Source organism: Cherax quadricarinatus, chromosome 30, assembly GCF_038502225.1.
Source record: "Cherax quadricarinatus isolate ZL_2023a chromosome 30, ASM3850222v1, whole genome shotgun sequence".
NCBI lineage: Eukaryota > Metazoa > Arthropoda > Malacostraca > Decapoda > Parastacidae > Cherax > Cherax quadricarinatus.
In genome coordinates, this window is record NC_091321.1 from 1,666,184 (window position 1) to 1,686,526 (window position 20,343).

At 38.6% G+C, this 20,343-nt stretch overlaps 1 protein-coding gene across 6 annotated transcripts in view; it reads right to left on the minus strand.

The window, feature by feature from the left end:
* The window catches only part of LOC128692596 (ankyrin repeat and SOCS box protein 3), a 197,648-nt gene that overhangs the window by 114,422 nt on the left and 62,883 nt on the right, over window positions 1-20,343 (minus strand). For all 6 annotated transcript variants that reach the window (XM_053781781.2, XM_070089831.1, XM_070089829.1 and 3 more), the window contains exons 10-12: window positions 20,060-20,210; window positions 8,235-8,384; window positions 3,180-3,349 (exon numbers count right to left, since the gene is read on the minus strand). In XM_053781781.2, the coding sequence (XP_053637756.2) occupies window positions 3,180-3,349; window positions 8,235-8,384; window positions 20,060-20,210 (471 nt within the window). The remainder of the gene's footprint in view (window positions 1-3,179; window positions 3,350-8,234; window positions 8,385-20,059; window positions 20,211-20,343) is intronic.

Genomic DNA, 20,343 nt, shown 5'->3' on the forward strand with positions numbered 1-20,343 from the left:
AGAAAAAGTTAGCTTATGAGAGGTTTTTACAAAGCAGAAGCATTATAAGAAGAGTAGAGTATATGGAGAGTAAAAGAAAGGTAAAGAGAGTGGTGAGAGTGTGCAAAAGGAGAGCAGATGAAAGAGTGGGAGAGGCACTGTCAAGAAATTTTAATGAACATAAGAAAAAATTTTGGAGTGAGTTAAGTTAAGAAAGCCAAGAGAACGAATGGATTTGTCAGTTAAAAACAGAGTAGGGGAGTTAGTAGATGGGGAGATGGAGGTTTTGGGTAGATGGCGAGAATATTTTGAGGAACTTTTAAATGTCAATGAAGAAAGGGAAGCGGTAATTTCATGCACTGGCCAGGGAGGTATACGATCTTTTAGGGGTGAAGAAGAACAGGATGTGAGTGTGAGGGAGGTGCATGAGGCATTACGTAGAATGAAAGGGGGTAAAGCAGCTGGAACTCACGGGATCATGACAGAAATGTTAAAAGCAGGGGGGGATATAGTGTTGGAGTGGTTGGTATTTTTGTTTAATAAATGTGTGAAAGAGGGGAAGGTACCTAGGGATTGGCAGAGCACATGTATAGTCCCTTTATATAAAGGGAAGGGGGACAAAAGAGATTGTAAAAATTATAGAGGAATAAGTTTACTGAGTATACCAGGAAAAGTGTACTGTAAGGTTATACAATTGAAAGAATTAGAGGTAAGACAGAATGTATGATTGCAGATGAGCAAGGAGGTTTCAGAGTGGGTAGGGGATGTGTAGATCAAGTGTTCACATTGAAGCATATATGTGAACAGTATTTAGATAAAGGTAGGGAAGTTTTTATTGCATTTATGGATTTAGAAAAGGCATATAATCGAGTGGATAGGGGAGCAATGTGGCAGATGTTGCAAGTATATGGAATAGGTGGTAACTTACTAAATGCTGTAAAGAGTTTTTATGAGAATAGTGAGGCTCAGGTTAGGGTGTGTAGAAGAGAGGGAGACTACTTCCTGGTAAAAGTAGGTCTTAGACAGGGATGTGTAATGTCACCATGGTTGTTTAATATATTTATAGATGGGGTTGTAAAAGAAGTAAATGCTAGGGTGTTCAGGAGAGGGGTGGGATTAAATTATGGGGAATCAAATACAAAATGGCAATTGACACAGTTGCCTTTTGCTGATGATACTGTGCTTATGGGAGATTCTAAAGAAAATATGCAAAGGTTAGCGGACGAGTTTGGGAGTGTGTGTGTAAAAGCAGAAAGTTTGAAGTGGACATAGAAAAGAGTAAGGTGATGAGGGTATCAAATGATTTAGATAAAGAAAAATTGGATATCAAATTGGGGAGGAGGAGTATGGAAGAAGTGAATGTTTTCAGATACTTGGGAGTTGACGTGTCGGTGGATGGATTTATGAAGGATGAGGTTAATCACAGAATTGATGAGGAAAAAAAGGTGAGTGGGGCATTGAGGTATATATGGAGACAAAAAATGTTATCTATGGAGGAAAACAAGGGAATGTATGAAAGTATAGTAGTATCAACACTCTTATATGGGTGTGAAGCTTGGGTTGTGAATGCAGCAGCGAGGAGGCGGTTGGAGGCAGTGGAGATGTCCTGTCTAAGGGCAATGTGTGGTGTAAATATTATGCAGAAAATTCGGAGTGTGGAAATTAGGAGAAGGTGTGGAGTTAATAAAAGTATTATTCAGAGGGCTGAAGAGGGGTTGTTGAGGTGGGTTGGTCATTTAGAGAGAATGGATCAAAGTAGAATGACATGGAGAGCATTTAAATCTGTAGGGAAAGGAAGGCGGGGTAGGGGTCGTCCTCGAAAAGGTTGGAAGGAAGGGGTAAGGAAGGTTTTGTGGGCGAGGGGCTTGGACTTCCAGCAGGCGTGCATGAGCGTGTTCGATAGGAGTAAATGGAAACGAATGGTATTTGGGACCTGACGATCTGTTGGAGTGTGAGCAGGGTAATATTTAGTGAAGGGATTCAGGGAAACCGGTTATTTTTATATAGCCGGACTTGAGTCCTGGAAATGGGAAGTACAATACCTGCACTCTAAAGGAGAGGTTTCGGGATATTAGCAGTTTGCAGGGATATGTTGTCTCTCTTTATACGTATATGCTTCTAAACTGTTGTGTTCTGAGCACCTCTGCAAAAACAGTGATTATGTGTGAGTGAGGTGACAGTGTTGAATAATGATGAAAGTACGTATTTCTTTTTGGGGATTTTCTTTCCTTTTGGGTCACCCTGCCTAGGTGGGAGACAGCCGACTTGTTAAAAAAAAATATGCAGAAAAGAATGACAAATAAATATAAAGCACTAATAAAATTTATAAATGAACATTTAACATCACACTTACCTTTACTGAAAAGACTTGTTGGTGTATGGCAGACTAGGCAGAGGGGAGAGGAAGGCGTGTTTATTGTTGGAGAACATGACACTACTATCAACTCTACGACTTATTTATCTATCATAATTCAACTAATATGATATAATAAACAATATTAATAACATAGAAGCATGGAATATGCTCTAGAATGAATAAAATAAATCATTATGTATGTCACGACTGGTGTTGTTTTGTTGTTGTTGGGTATATGAGGGCCAGTGAGAGCATAAGCCGTACATAATGTTGGTGAAGGCTGCAGCTGAGGCGGTGGTGTTTTCTGTAGCCCTATATAACTCCAATAACATTGGAGGAGTTAGCAGAATCACAGAATCACTGAAGAAGGCACCCTTTACCACCATCATAACCACTACCACCCTCTACCACCATCACAACCACTACTACCCTCTACCACCATCACTGCCACCCTCTACTACCACCACTTTCTTATTTTTCTACAAACTTTTTCTTGAATTATATCATGTTTCTCATATTCTTTACCAAAGGGCTGGCACTAGAAGCTTTCTTTGGGCCCATGGTGGCTTATTTAGCAGTCACATACAATAAACAAGTGGCAAAAACAATGGATTTTTATGAAATGTTTCATATGACCTGGCAGGATATGTTCACTCACCGAGAAACAACGCTACACTGCCTGAGAATACCTGTGGGAGGTGGCTTTGTCTGTGTGTTGGACACTGAACAGGTTCGGTATGATTAATGAAAACAGAGCCAAAAAATCAGCGAAGAAAGTCAGCCAAAACCGAAATCAGCGATAACGGAGATCGACAAAAACGGAGTGTCCACTATATATACTTACTAATAATGTTGTCCAAGTTATTCCATGCTTTATTAAGATTTTCATCATCCACCATTCTGCCTTGGTCATAGAGAAGCCTCGTATCCAATGCCAGTTGTGGGATGAATAAGTTGAGTGTGTGCAGCCACGTTATCACACGCCAAGGAAACATAGAATATACTGTATAAAATCTGAAAAAAAAAAAATAATTTGCAGTGAAAACAATTTCTTGTGTAGTAAATCTCTTCTGTCCTCTCAATAGAAAGTCAACTACAAACTATCTTGACTAATTCTTGAGATGCTTGCTACAACAGAATTTGGTGAAGCACTTATTAGTTCAACGTTTTGACATTTTTTGTGGTCCTCACCACAATAATGAACAATTATAAAACCAGCAAGAAAAACTATTACATGTTCATCTTTAGAATAATTTTGAATTTAAACAAGAAAATAATAAGTAAAACAGCTGAGGCATGGTATGAATTTTAAAAGCTAGGTGTATCTCTGGAAGATCTACCAGACAAACATATGTGCATCTGTAAAAGATTACCATTACTAGTCATATTCCTCACAATAACAGCAGTACCCCCTACCTTAACTACTACATGCAAGAGAGAGTTTCAGTGCAATGAATTCAAGAAAATTTTCGGGGTATCATTACAAAGAGCATGAATAATGTAATGATCACAACAATGGACCAAAACTAGAGGACTTCAAGCCAAGAATAATAAAAATATTTACAAAATGACATGGAGAGCGTATAAATCTGTAGGGAAAGGAAGGCGGGGTAGGAGTCGTCCTCGAAAAGGTTGGAAGGAAGGGTTAAGGGAGGTTTTGTGGGCAAGGGGCTTGGACTTCCAGAAGGCGTGCATGAGCGTGTTCAATAGGAGTGAATGGAGACGAATGGTATTTGGGACCTGACGATCTGTTGGAGTGTGAGCAGGGTAATATTTAGTGAAGGGATGCAGGGAAACCGGTTATTTTTAATAGCCGGACTTGAGTCCTGGAAATGAGAAGTACAATGCCTGCACTCTAAAGGAGGGGTTCGGGATATTAGCAGTTTGGAGGAATATGTTGTGTATCTTTATACGTATATGCTTCTAAACTGTTGTGTTCTGAGCACCTCTGCAAAAACAGTGATTATGTGTGAGTGAGGTGAAAGTGTTGAATGATGATGAAAGTATTTTCTTTTTGGGGATTTTCTTTCTTTTTGGGTCACCCTGCCTTGGTGGGAGATGGCCGACTTGTTAAAAAAAAAAAAAATTTATAAAGTACACAATTCTAGAACACTGATACTTTCATGCCATAGAACAGCACACATTCATTGCCCACTTATGTGACTTACTAATAAGTTGTCAACTGAGCCCATAGGAATCAAGCAGCACCTGGGAAAGGAGGCAGTCACATCTGATTCAAGGAATATAAGAGCAGCTCCAATTCTCTGGATCAAGAGCCCCTCACCAGCATTCATATCAATGCTTTGATTTACACAGGTACCCTAGTTTTATCATTTATATGAGAGCATATTTTCCAGCAGCGTAATGGCAAATGCACTGAGCACTGGTAATACCATTATGGATTACATAAGCAAATTATATTTAGTAACATCATATATCTCTGTTCTAGATATCTTCTTAAAGAAACAAGAACTGGATATGTTTTATATGGATAGTAGCAGAGTTCTGGCTAATGAGTGGGTACCAGTAGAGTTCTGGCTAATGAGTGGGTACCAGTAGAGCTCTGGCTAATGAGTGGGTACCAGTAGAGTTCTGGCTAATGAGTGGGTACCAATAGAGTTCTGGCTAATGAGTGGGTACCAATAGAGTTCTGGCTAATGAGTGGGTACCAAGAGAGTTCTGGCTAATGAGTGGGTACCAGTAGAGTTCTGGCTAATGAGTGGGTACCAGTAGAGTTCTGGCTAATGAGTGGGTACCAGTAGAGTTCTGGCTAATGTGTATGGACTGGTAATTTTAATGCATGAACTGACTATTCTTAAAACACAAATATTTTATAATAAAGTGAGTTATTATGGATTATCAAGGTATGTTTAGCTTGTATTTTTATGAGATTTGATTTTCTTTTTTTTAACACAGCCGCATCCCACCAAGGCAGGGTGACCCAAAGAGAAAGAAAACCCCAAAAAGAAAAAACTTTCATCATTCAACACTTTTGCCATCATTCATACATAATCACTGTTTTTGCAGAGGTGCTCAGATATAACACATTAGACATCCCTCCAAACTGCCAATATCCTAAACCCCTCTTTTAACCCTTTGACTGTTTCAGTCGTATATATACACCTTAAGAGCCAGTGTTTCAGACATATTAATATGCCAAAATTCTAGCGGCTTTGAATCAGGCGGGAAAAATCTGGTAGACCCACATGTGAGAGAATGGGTCTGTGTGGTCAGTGTGCACAGTATAAAAAAATCCTGCAGCACGCAGTGCATGAGAAAAAAAAATCTGACCATGTTTTTGGATTAAAACGCCGACATTGAGGTATACTTTTGTATAGTATTTATGGTTGTATTCTCATTTTCTTGGTTTCATTTGACAGAATGGAAGACATATTACAGAAATGGAGATGATTTTGATTAGTTTCACAATGAAAGGGACCTTGAAATTGAGCTCAAAGTAGTAGAAATGTTCGATTTTTGCCGATATTCAAGAGAAAACAAATCACGCCACGCGTCCAATACACGTCAATTAGTGAGTCTAATATTCTTTCACAAGTGCACTGATATTATTTATACCATTTTTACAATAATGCAGTAGTCTGCATAACAGTAACTCTTCTATTTTTTGTGAGTAATAATTCAAAATGGAAAGCAAGAGTAATATAAGAGGGGCCTGGATATGTAACTAATGAACAGAGAAAATGTTATTTTTGTGCCAGAAATGTCTGCATTGTTTATTCTGGACCATAATTTGAAATTGGCATCTTTTTTAATTTGCATGAAATTGGTCAAACTGCCAATTTCTGACCACTTTATTGGGTAGTTGAAATCGGTAAATGGACGGTTTCTTGTACTCAATCGATAAAACAAATGGAGTTCTAAAGAAATAGCTATGAGTTTGGTTGAATGGAACAATGGAATGGGCCAAAAATAGGGCTTAAAGTGGGCAAAATCTCCAAAGCGTATGTATCACCAAGAAATTATTTAAGTTTCCCATCAAATTTCATATTTTTGGTGTCATTACCATCGGGAAAAGATTCCCTATCATTTCACAAGAAAAATAATTTTTTTTTTCAAATATTTTGCGACATAGACACACACTTCAGGATTTGGGGTCACAACAGTCAAAGGGTTAAAGTGCAGGCACTGTATTTCCCATTTCCAGGACTCAAGTCTGGCTAACTGGTTTCCCTGAATCCCTTCACAAAATATTACCCTGCTCACACTCCAACAGCTCGTCAGATCCCAAAAAACATTCATCTCCATTCACTCTTATCTAACACGCTCACACACGCTTGCCGAAAACCCAAGCCCCTCACCCACAAAACCTTCTTTACCCCCTCCCTTCAACCTTTTCGAGGACAACCCCTACCCCACCTTCCTTCCCCAATAGATTTATACACTCTCCACATCATTCTACCTTGTTCCGTCCTCTCTAAATGACAAAACCACCTCAACAGCCCCTCTTCAGCCTTCCTCCTATTTTCCATAATATGAATTCTCTGCATAATGTTTACAACACACATTGCCCTTAGACATGACATCTCCCTTCCTCCAGCCTCCTCTCTGCTGCAGCATTTACAACCCATGCTTCATACCCATATAAGAGTGTTGGTACCACTATATTCTTGTGCATTCCCTTCTTTGCCTCCATAGATAACGTTTTTGTCTCCACAGATACCTCAAAGCAACACTTAGCTTTTTTCCTTCATCAATTCTATGGTTAATCTCATCCTTCATAAACCCATCTGCTGACAAGTCAACTCCCAAATATCTGAACACATTCACTTCTTCCATACTCCCTCCCTCCAATGTGATATCCAATTTTTCTTGATCTAAATCATTTGATACCCTCATCGCCTTACTCTTATCTACGTTTACTTTCAACTTTCTACCTTTACACACCCTCCCAAACTCGTCCACTAACCTTTGCAACTTTTCTTTAGAATCTCCCAAAAGCACAGTATCATCAGCAAAAGTAACTGTGTCAACTCCCATTTTGTATTTCATTCCCCATAATTTAATCCCACCCCTCTCCCCAATACCCTAGCATTTACTTATTTTACAACCCCATTTATATATATGTTAAGCAGTCATGGTGACATTACACATTCCTGTCTAAGACCTACTTATACCAGAAAGTAATCTTTCTCTCCTACACACCCTAACCTGAGCCTCACTATCATCAAAAACTCTTTACAGCATTTACTAACTTACTACCTATTCCATACAATAATATTTTGGCTAAAATAATTCACAGCTCACAATTTGAAAAGCAAACTTTAGAAGACAAATCGATCCATCCTGAACTACTATCAAGTCACCCAGTTGTTGAAAGTTGTTTCTACAAACTAGATGTATTTCAGTTGCTGAGCAACCCAAATACCCAAGACTGGCTGGAGTCATCAGGGGATATATTGAAGGCACTGAATCTACACTCTCTGGAAAAGTGTAGAATTTAAAGGTATATGACTGAGGTGTATAAATGGAAGACAGAAATAAATAAAGGGGATATAAATAATGTGCTAAAAATATCTAACTAAGACAGGACTTGTAGCAATGGGTTTAAGATGGAAAAATTTGCATTCAGAAAAAGATACAGGAAAACAACGTGGAAGAGTGGAACGAACTTCAGAGTAGCATCATTGCAGCAAAAATCTTGTGAAGCTGTAAAAATAGATTAGACAAGTACATGTGTGGGTGTGGGTGAGTGCGAGTTAGATTTGCCTAGCATGGGCCACTAGGCCTGTTGCAGTGTTCCTCCTTTCTTATGTTATACTCTTTCAAATATTTACCACCACATACTCTCAAAACTTTCCTTCCTATAAGATAAAAACCTTAACTTAAAAATTATATATCACTGATCATTACACATGCAGAGACACGTTTCATCACTTACCCAGAGACAGAATAGTGATGACTAAGTTTCTCAAGAGCACTGCGGTTGAACACTTGATGAGCTGGCATGCCCTGTTGCAAAAGTTTGAAGAAGGCAACCACATTGAATAGAGATGAAACATACAGTGCTACAGGAAGAATATCACTCTCACTGTAAAAAAAAAAAAAATAATCTTAAGATATTACTGTATTATATAGGTCTTAAAAAGGTCTATGTTTGAAAAAGTTAGAATTACAATACCATACTAGAATAAAACTCTGCCTGCTCATAATGTAATGACAAAATGCAACACTCTTTAACAAATCCATCGAATCCTCTACCTTCCCTACAGTTCTCAAAATAGCGAGGGTCACCCTGATACATAAAGGAGATCAAACAGACTTGAATAACTATAGGCCAATATCCAACTTACACCCTCTCTCTAAAATCTTTGAAAAACCTAATTCATAAGCAAATCTATTCCTATCTCATCTCCCACAACATACTCAACCTCTGTCAGTTTGGGTTCAGGCCTAATAAAAATATGAATGATGCTATTATACACATGCTAGAACAAATATACACTGCACTCGAGGAAAAAGAAGTCCCACTGGGGATCTTCATTGATTTATGTAAAGCTTTTGATACAGTTGCCCACGATTTGCTGCACATAAAATTATCACACTATGGTATAAGAGGGCACTCCCTCAACTACCTGAAGTCATACCTTAGCAACAGAAGCCAATATGTGTACACAAATGGAGCAAACTCTTTCACACAGCCAATTACAGTTGGTGTCTCACAGGGAAGCGTCCTTGGCCCTCTTCTGTTTCTCATTTACATAAACGACCTACCAAATGCATCGCAACTACTCAAACCCACACTATTTGCAGATGACACTACATACGTCTTCTTTCAACCAAGCCCAGTCATACTAGCCAGTACTGTAAATACCGAATTACGGAAAATATCTACCTGGATGATGATTAACAAACTTACTCTCAATATTGACAAAACCTACTACATTCAGTTTGGGAACAGAACTACAGATGTTCCTCTTAACATAATGATAAATGGATCACCTATCACAAAGCTTAGAGGGAAAATTCTTAGGAATCCACCTTGATAATAGACTCAAATTTCAAACACATGTACAACAAATTTCCAAGAAAATCTCCAAGACTGTAGGCATACTATCGAAGATACAGTACTATTTTCCACAATCAGCCCTCCTGACCCTATATCACTCACTCATTTACCCCTATCTCACCTATGGAATTTGTGCATGGGGCTCAACAACAATAAATCATCTCAGACAATTAATTACCCAACAAAAGGCTGCAGTCAGAATGATAACAAATTCCCACTCCAGGCAGCATACTCCACCAATATTCAAAACTCTAAACTTACTCACCGTACAAAACATCCATACTTAATGTTGTGCCTACTACATACATAGAACACTAAACTCGGATATAAACCCTCCTCTCAAACTTCTCCCACCAACCTCAACAGAACACATGACCATAACACAAGGCACAGATCACTCATTGATGTTCCCCGTGTCCATCTCACACTATGTAAAAACTCAATTCACATCAAAGGCCCAAAAATCTGGAATTCATTACCTGTGAATATAAAAGAAATACTGTCTGTTTATCAATTCAAGACTCTTCTTAAAAACCACTTACTCAACCACAACTAAATAAATACTGAATAACTGTATCTCATAAATGTATAACCTGTGACCCTATCAAACTATGTTTTTTTAACTACATTACCTAATAGAATACTCCATTCTCTTGAATGCACAGTAACTCATCTAATGACCATATGACCTGTTGCTGCACTACAAATCATTGATTTTACTCGATTTAATTCGATTATATTATACATTGTTATGCTACAAATTTGTACAATTTTAATGCTTCTTATTTGAGTAGTAGGTTGGTAGACAGCAACCACCCAGGGAAGTACTACCGTCCTGCCAGATGACTGTGAAACAAAAACCTGTAACTGTTTTGCATGATGGTAGGATTGCTGGTTTCTTTTTCTGTCTCATAAACACGCTAAGATAACAGGGATATCTTGCTACTCCTACTTACACTTTGGTCACACTTCACAGACACGCACATGCATATATATATATACATACATCTAGGTTTTTCTCCTTTTTCTAAATAGCTCTTGTTCTTTTTTATTTCTTCTATTGTCCATGGGGAAGTGGAAAAGAATCTTTCCTCCGTAAGCCATGCGTGTCGTATGAGGCGACTAAAATGCCGGGAGCAATGGGCTAGTAACCCCTTCTCCTGTATACAATTACTAAAAAAGAGAAGAAGAAAAACTTTATAAAACTGGGTTGCTTAAATGTGCGTGGATGTAGTGCGGATGACAAGAAACAGATGATTGCTGATGTTATGAATGAAAAGAAGTTGGATGTCCTGGCCCTAAGCGAAACAAAGCTGAAGGGGGTAGGAGAGTTTCAGTGGGGGGAAATAAATGGGATTAAATCTGGAGTATCTGAGAGAGTTAGAGCAAAGGAAGGGGTAGCAGTAATGTTAAATGATCAGTTATGGAAGGAGAAAAGAGAATATGAATGTGTAAATTCAAGAATTATGTGGATTAAAGTAAAGGTTGGATGCGAGAAGTGGGTCATAATAAGCGTGTATGCACCTGGAGAAGAGAGGAATGCAGAGGAGAGAGAGAGATTTTGGGAGATGTTAAGTGAATGTATAGGAGCCTTTGAACCAAGTGAGAGAGTAATTGTGGTAGGGGACTTGAATGCTAAAGTAGGAGAAACTTTTAGAGAGGGTGTGGTAGGTAAGTTTGGGGTGCCAGGTGTAAATGATAATGGGAGCCCTTTGATTGAACTTTGTATAGAAAGGGGTTTAGTTATAGGTAATACATATTTTAAGAAGAAGAGGATAAATAAGTATACACGATATGATGTAGGGCGAAATGACAGTAGTTTGTTGGATTATGTATTGGTAGATAAAAGACTGTTGAGTAGACTTCAGGATGTACATGTTTATAGAGGGGCCACAGATATATCAGATCACTTTCTAGTTGTAGCTACACTGAGAGTAAAAGGTAGATGGGATACAAGGAGAATAGAAGCATCAGGGAAGAGAGAGGTGAAGGTTTATAAACTAAAAGAGGAGGCAGTTAGGGTAAGATATAAACAGCTATTGGAGGATAGATGGGCTAATGAGAGCATAGGCAATGGGGTCGAAGAGGTATGGGGTAGGTTTAAAAATGTAGTGTTAGAGTGTTCAGCAGAAGTTTGTGGTTACAGGAAAGTGGGTGCAGGAGGGAAGAGGAGCGATTGGTGGAATGATGATGTAAAGAGAGTAGTAAGGGAGAAAAAGTTAGCATATGAGAAGTTTTTACAAAGTAGAAGTGATGCAAGGAGGGAAGAGTATATGGAGAAAAAGAGAGAAGTTAAGAGAGTGGTGAAGCAATGTAAAAAGAGAGCAAATGAGAGAGTGGGTGAGATGTTATCAACAAATTTTGTTGAAAATAAGAAAAAGTTTTGGAGTGAGATTAACAAGTTAAGAAAGCCTAGAGAACAAATGGATTTGTCAGTTAAAAATAGGAGAGGAGAGTTATTAAATGGAGAGTTAGAGGTATTGGGAAGATGGAAGGAATATTTTGAGGAATTGTTAAATGTTGATGAAGATAGGGAAGCTGTGATTTCGTGTATAGGGCAAGGAGGAATAACATCTTGTAGGAGTGAGGAAGAGCCAGTTGTGAGTGTGGGGGAAGTTCGTGAGGCAGTAGGTAAAATGAAAGGGGGTAAGGCAGCCGGGATTGATGGGATAAAGATAGAAATGTTAAAAGCAGGTGGGGATATAGTTTTGGAGTGGTTGGTGCAATTATTTAATAAATGTATGGAAGAGGGTAAGGTACCTAGGGATTGGCAGAGAGCATGCATAGTTCCTTTGTATAAAGGCAAAGGGGATAAAAGAGAGTGCAAAAATTATAGGGGGATAAGTCTGTTGAGTGTACCTGGTAAAGTGTATGGTAGAGTTATAATTGAAAGAATTAAGAGTAAGACGGAGAATAGGATAGCAGATGAACAAGGAGGCTTTAGGAAAGGTAGGGGGTGTGTGGACCAGGTGTTTACAGTGAAACATATAAGTGAACAGTATTTAGATAAGGCTAAAGAGGTCTTTGTGGCATTTATGGATTTGGAAAAGGCGTATGACAGGGTGGATAGGGTGGCAATGTGGCAGATGTTGCAAGTGTATGGTGTAGGAGGTAGGTTACTGAAAGCAGTGAAGAGTTTTTACGAGGATAGTGAGGCTCAAGTTAGAGTATGTAGGAAAGAGGGAAATTTTTTCCCAGTAAAAGTAGGCCTTAGACAAGGATGTGTGATGTCACCGTGGTTGTTTAATATATTTATAGATGGGGTTGTAAGAGAAGTAAATGCGAGGGTCTTGGCAAGAGGCGTGGAGTTAAAAGATAAAGAATCACACACAAAGTGGGAGTTGTCACAGCTGCTCTTTGCTGATGACACTGTGCTCTTGGGAGATTCTGAAGAGAAGTTGCAGAGATTGGTGGATGAATTTGGTAGGGTGTGCAAAAGAAGAAAATTAAAGGTGAATACAGGAAAGAGTAAGGTTATGAGGATAACAAAAAGATTAGGTGATGAAAGATTGAATATCAGATTGGAGGGAGAGAGTATGGAGGAGGTGAACGTATTCAGATATTTGGGAGTGGACGTGTCAGCGGATGGGTCTATGAAAGATGAGGTGAATCATAGAATTGATGAGGGAAAAAGAGTGAGTGGTGCACTTAGGAGTCTGTGGAGACAAAGAACTTTGTCCTTGGAGGCAAAGAGGGGAATGTATGAGAGTATAGTTTTACCAACGCTCTTATATGGGTGTGAAGCGTGGGTGATGAATGTTGCAGCGAGGAGAAGGCTGGAGGCAGTGGAGATGTCATGTCTGAGGGCAATGTGTGGTGTGAATATAATGCAGAGAATTCGTAGTTTGGAAGTTAGGAGGAGGTGCGGGATTACCAAAACTGTTGTCCAGAGGGCTGAGGAAGGGTTGTTGAGGTGGTTTGGACATGTAGAGAGAATGGAGCGAAACAGAATGACTTCAAGAGTGTATCAGTCTGTAGTGGAAGGAAGGCGGGGTAGGGGTCGGCCTAGGAAGGGTTGGAGGGAGGGGGTAAAGGAGGTTTTGTGTGCGAGGGGCTTGGACTTCCAGCAGGCATGCGTGAGCGTGTTTGATAGGAGTGAATGGAGACAAATGGTTTTTAATACTTGACGTGCTGTTGGAGTGTGAGCAAAGTAACATTTATGAAGGGATTCAGGGAAACCGGCAGGCCGGACTTGAGTCCTGGAGATGGGAAGTACAGTGCCTGCACTCTGAAGGAGGGGTGTTAATGTTGCAGTTTAAAAACTGTAGTGTAAAGCACCCTTCTGGCAAGACAGTGATGGAGTGAATGATGGTGAAAGTTTTTCTTTTTCGGGCCACCCTGCCTTGGTGGGAATCGGCCGGTGTGATAATAAAAATAATAATTTGTATTTCATGTTGTAATTTGTTTACTGTAATTTTTACCACTGAATATATTATTGCTTAGTTAATCTTAAGTTAATTTTAAGCCTGCCCATAATTCTCTGCATACAAGGGGCTTTTGGCATGTACACCCAATCACTATATTTCTTTGTATAACTATGTATCATGTCCAAATAAAAAAAATAAATAAATAAATAAAAAAAGCAGTAGTCATTGTGTAAGTCAGAAATGTTTATAACTGCTACACAAAGCAAGGAAAATAATGTGATGAAAATGTAGGTGCTGATGTTACATTAAAAAGGATTATTTCTAACTATAAGGAAATGAAAACCTCCCTGGAAAAGGAATCACATACAGGTTGGCCATCATTAATCTGGCAATCAGTTATCCGGCTCCATCAGTAATCCAGCACTAATTCTGGTTAGCATAATTTCAAATTTCATCATTATACTGACTGAAATTTCATCATTATTCTGACTCAGAAATTGTGCAGATGGTTGTAAATCCACAGAAACAAGCCAGTGGAGGAGAAAGGAGTCATGAAAATGAGAAAGATGTAGCAGTCTCTCTATTGATAGGTTAACCCTTTGACTTTTTCGGTCGTATATATACACGTCTTACGAGCCACTGTGTTTGACATATATACACTCAAAAATTCTAGCGGCTTTAACCCTTTGACTGTCGCGGCCGTATATATACGTTTGCGAGGTACCGTGTTTGACGTATATATACTCATAAATTCTAGCGGCTTCAAATCAGGCAGGAGAAAGCTAGTAGGCCCACATGTGAGAGAATGGGTCTGTGTGGTCAGTGTGCACCACATAAAAAAAATCCTGGAGCACGCAGTGCATAATGAGAAAAAAAAAACTCCGACCGTTTTTTTTAATTAAAATGCCGACTTTGTGGTCTATTTTCGTATAGTATTTGTGGTTGTATTCTCGTTTTCTTGGTCTCATTTGATAGAATGGAAACTATATTATAGAAATGGAGGTGATTTTGATTAATTTTACTATAAAAAGAACCTGGAAATGGAGCACAAAGTACAGGAAATGTTTGATTTTTGCCGATGTTCAAAAGTGAACAAATGATGTCATTGTCCAATAAATGTCCAAATAGCCATTCTAATACGCAGTCATGAATGGGTTGATGTAATTTTTACAATTATTACAGTATTGCAGTAGTCTGCATAACAGTAAATCTTCTATTTTTTGTTTGAATAAAATTTCAAAATAAAAAGCAAGAGTAATATCACAGGGACCTGGAGACATGACTGATGAACAAAGAAAATGTTATTTTAGAGCCAGGAATGTCTGCATTGTTCATTCTGGACCTTATTTTGAAATTGTCGTATTTTTTAATTTTCGTGAAATTGGCCAAATTGCAAATTTCTGACCATGTTATTGGGTAGTTGAACTCGGTAAATGGGCAGTTTCTTGTACTCAATCGATAGAAAAAATAGAGTTCTGAAGAAATAGTTATGAGTTTGGTTGACTGGAATAACGGAATTAGCCGAAAATAGGGCTCAAAGTGGGCGAAATTGCCGATTTTTAAATATTGCCGAAGTCGCTAACTTCGCGAGAGCGTAATTCCGTCAGTTTTCCATCAAATTTCGTTTTTTTGGTGTCTTTACAATCGGGAAAAGATTCTCTATCATTTCATAAGAAAAAATAATTTTTTTTTTTTCGAATATTTTGCGACACCAGAAGCAACTTCAGGATTTGGCCCTTCGACAGTCAAAGGGTTAAATCAAGCAGGAGAAAGCTGGTAGGCCCACATGTGAGAGAATGGGTCTGTGTGGTCAGTGTGCACCTTATAAAAAAAATCCTGCAGCACGCAGTGCATAATGAGAAAAAAAAAAACTCCGACCGTGTTTTTGGATTAAAACGCCGACTTTGCGGTATATTTTCGTATAGTATTTATGGTTGTATTCTCGTTTTCTTGGTCTCATTTGATAAAATGGAAAACATATTATAGAAATAGAGGTGATTTTGATTGGTTTTACTATGAAAAGAACCTTGAAATGGAGCTCAAAGTAGGGGAAATGTTTGATTTTTGCTGATGTTCAAAAGTAAACAAATTATGTCATTGTCCAATAAATGTCTAACTAGCCATTCTAATATGCAGTCATGAATGGGTTGACATTATTTATACAATTATTACAATATTGCAGTAGTCTGCATAACAGTAAATCTTCTATTTTTTGTTTGAATAAAAATTCAAAACAGAAAGCAAGAGTAATATAGCAGGGGCCTGGAGACATGACTGATGAACAAAGAAAATGTTATTTTAGAGCCAGGAATGTCTGCATTTTTCATTCTGGACCCTATTTTGAAACTGGCCTATTTTTTAATTGCATGAAATTGACCAAATTGCAAATTTCTGACCATGTCATTGGGTAGTTGAAATCGGTAAATAGGCAGTTTCTTGTACTCAATCGATAGAAAAAATGGAGTTCTAAAGAAATAGCTATGAGTTTGGTCAACTGGAGCAATGGAATTAGCAGAAAATAGGGCTCAAAGTGGGCGAAATCGCCAATTCGTAAATATCGCCAAGGTCGCAAACTTCACGAGAGCGTAATTCCGTAAGTTTTCCATCAAATTTCATTCTTGGCGTCATTACCATCAGGAAAAGATTCTCTATCATTTCCTAAGAAATTTTTTTTTTTTTTTTTTTTTCAAAAATTTTTCGACACCAGGAGACACCTCAGGATTTGGGGTTGCGACAGCCAAGGGGTGAATTAAGTGTATTCTAACCTAACCACTCTGCAATCCAGCAAACTCACTAATCCAGCACATTACAGGTCCCAATGATGCCGGATTAGTGATGGCCGACCTGTATAACTAATCAACAAAGGTTACAAGTGGATAGGTTGAAAGATCTGTTCGTCAGCTAGAGAACTTGTCATGCAAAGCAGCACTTGTTGATGTCATTATTTAACCCTTTGACTGTTTTCGACGTATAAATACGTCTTACGAGCCAATGTTTCTGACGTATATATACTCAATAATTCTAGCGGCTTCAAATCAAGTGGGATAAAGCTGGTAGGCCCACATGTGAGAGAATGGGTCTGTGTGGTCAGTGTGCACCACATAAAAAAAATCCTGCAGCACACATTGCGTAATGAGAAAAAAAAAACTCTGATCGTTTTTTTGGAATAAAACGCCGACTTTGAGGTGTATTTTTGTATAGTATTTATCGTTGTATTCGCATTTTCATGGTCTTAGGTGATAAAATGGAAAACATATTACAGAAATTGAGATGATTTTCATTACTTTTACGATGAAAACGACCTTGAAACTGAGCTCAAAGTAGCGGAAATGTTCGATTTTTACCAATGTTCAAGAGTACATAAATCACACCACACGTCCAATACACGTCAACTGGGGAGTCTAATATTCTTTCACTAGTGCACTGATATTATTTATACCATTTTTACAATAATGCAGTCGTCTGCATAACAGTAAATTTTGTATTTTTTTGTATGAATAAAAAATCAAAATAGAAAGCAATAATAATATAAGAGGGGCCTAGAGATGTGACTAATGAACAGAGCATATGCTATTTTAGTGCCACGAATGTCTACCTTGTTTATTCTGGACCCTATTTTGAAATTGGCATCTTTTTTATTTTGCGTGAAATTGGCCAAATTGCCAATTTCTGACCACCATATTGGGTAGTCCAAATTAGTAAATGGGAGGTTTCTTGTACTCAGCTGATAGATAAAATGGAGTTCTAAAGAAATAGCTATGAGTTTGGTCAACTGGAACAATGGAAATGGCTGAAAATTGGGCTCAAAGTCGGCGAAATCGCCGATACGCATATGTCGCCGAGACCGCTAACTTCGCGGGAGCATAATTCCACGAGTTTTCGACCAAATTTCGAACTTTTGGTGTCATTACCATCGGGAAAAGATTCTCTATCACTTCATAAGAAAAAATAATTTTTTTTTTTCAAAAATTGAGCGACATAGAATGACAGTTTCAGAGAGGGGCCTGAAACAGTCAAAGGGTTAAGGCACTACTTTTATTTGACTAATTCACCTATCATCCTACTTACGACCTGCTCGACATATGACCACTCGTACTTACGACCGTACTGTTTACAGCTTAGCTTAAGTTATTTTGTACTTTTCTGTTCATGCATACGAATTTTTTCGTGCATACAAGTGTTTTGCACGCAAATAAGCAACTGTTTGTGTTTTTGGACTTGCGTACATTTTGACTTACGACCGGTTGGTCGGAAGCAAGCTCAGTCGTAATTCGGATGGTAGGTGCATATGCAGTGGATCCTCAAGATATTAGTCCATGAAACCAGACCTGATTTTTCTATTTATCAGAACCACTCAAAACATTGCTTACTTGTCACATAATACTATATTACAACTAATATTATATCTTTTAACATGCCAGATGTCTCCCGCTGAGGTAAAATGACCTGAAAATGAAGAAACACTTTCACCAACACTCATTCTCTCAGTCTTGCCAGAGGCACACTGATACTACAGTTCAGATGCCTCTCCAAACTGCAAATATTCCCACCTCTCCTTCAGAGTGCAGGCACTGTACTTCCCACCTCCAGGACTAACCATATTTCCTGAATTCCTTCATAAATGTTACCTTGCTTACACTCCAACAGCACATCAAGTTATAAAAATTACATGTCTCCACTCACTCCTGTCTAACATGCTTACACATGTATATGCCTGTTGGATGTACAAGCTCCTTGCACACAATACCTCCTTTACCCCCTTTACCCCAACAAAAATTGGTACATACTTACAAGACAGATGAGCATCATTTGTTATGGTGTTGTGTATAGCATTCAAGTCTCCACAACAGGCCTTAAGTTAAACCAGGGATACCTTCACAGATCATCACAGCTCATCTTTCACAAAAATTGCATTCAAAAGCTAGAGTATATTCCCTGGTCACAATTCTACTGCTATCTATATAACAGTGACATTGGATAATCGTTTAGTAACACAGGGATAGTGTGTCGGTCACACTAGTGTTATTGTTTGCTTAGTCCATTCAACATGCTATGTACTTTCGAACTGTTTCAACACCACTCAAATTGCTATCACTTGTTCATGAGTTTCACTCGTCACCGGTAATATGTCCATCTTTAATGTTCATGGTAGGGAGAACACTAGTGATACCTCATTTAGCAATGATAATAACCAATGAAACTTCAACACTGTGTCTTTGCGTCAGTTCTCCTTAATGATCATTCTAGCATGAATAAGCAACATGAAGATTATACAGTTGACCACGAATAACGCTGTGTGAACGTCGGTAAATTCAGCTAGGGTACTTGCTCACTTGGATTGATCTTGCCTACTAGAGACAAACAGACAACCAGAGACAGCCAAACGCCCCTTGGCAGCATCCACGCCTCTTTACATTGGAGTAATAATGCTGACAAAGTCTGAAAAGCATGGATGCCAGCCAACACTATGTGGTTGAGTCAAGGAAATGATTTCCCCGATACTGAAGCATTTCACATTAAATGAGTCTTACTAGCTAATTAATTATACAAAGAGTTTATTTCTACTTAATATGAATAAGGCTAAAAAACAGGAGTTTACTTGAGCAAGCACTGTTAGATACATTACGCAAGTTTTGAGGAGCAGGAGAGTAAGGCATCAGGTCCATGCCCCAGTCTGGCATGTGCACCTTATCTTATGGCCAATGCAGTCTAATTATGCTTGGTAAGGAATACGTGCAAGATGAGAGCCGTTGCTTCGGTGTACATATTTGATCCTCAAAACACCCTTGTTCCACATCTGGTCTCATGTCAGGACAAGAGGGGTCACAGCCCCCTTACGAGAGGGGTCACTGCCCCCTAATGCTTCTCACCTCCCTGTTGGAGATATTTCTCCACATCACTTACTGTATGTTACATAAGTATTTTGTGATATGTTCTCTTTATTTTTTGACAAAGTCATTATTAAACATGCTGTACATGCCAATCAGCATGTGCATGTGTGTTAGAAAGGGGCAAGAGATATTTTGTGACGTGATGTCCTCTTTGTGTGTGAATAAGGTAACATTTATGAAGTGATTCAGGGAAACTGGTTAACGAGACTTTAGTCCTGAGGGTGGGAAGTACAATACTTGCACTCTGAAAGGGTGGGGATATTTGCAGTCTGGAGGGACATTTCAACTGTACTATCACCACACCTCTGGCAATACAGTGATAGAGTGAATGCTGGTGAAAGTGTTTCTTCTTTTTCGAGTCACCCTATCTCAATCAGAGATGGCCAATGTTAAAATAAAATGTATAGGACAAAATGCTAACAAAATAAGAAAAAGGCACCTCATTTTATACATAACATCTGCACCATGGTTAAGTAGATATTGCACAACCTCTGAGCCAAGAGCACCCTCACTGTAGGAGATGCGTTGGTGCTTGACAGCAGCTACTAGAGGAGGTAGGCACTCTCTAGTCACGGCATTAACACTACTTCCTGAAGGAAAAATGATAGGGTTAACAAGAAAATTATGAGAAACAATACAGATAAGAGCAACAATACATATAAACTGTTATGAACAGTATTCCAGTACTATCCTAAGGTTATCCAGCATTAATTATATACAGTA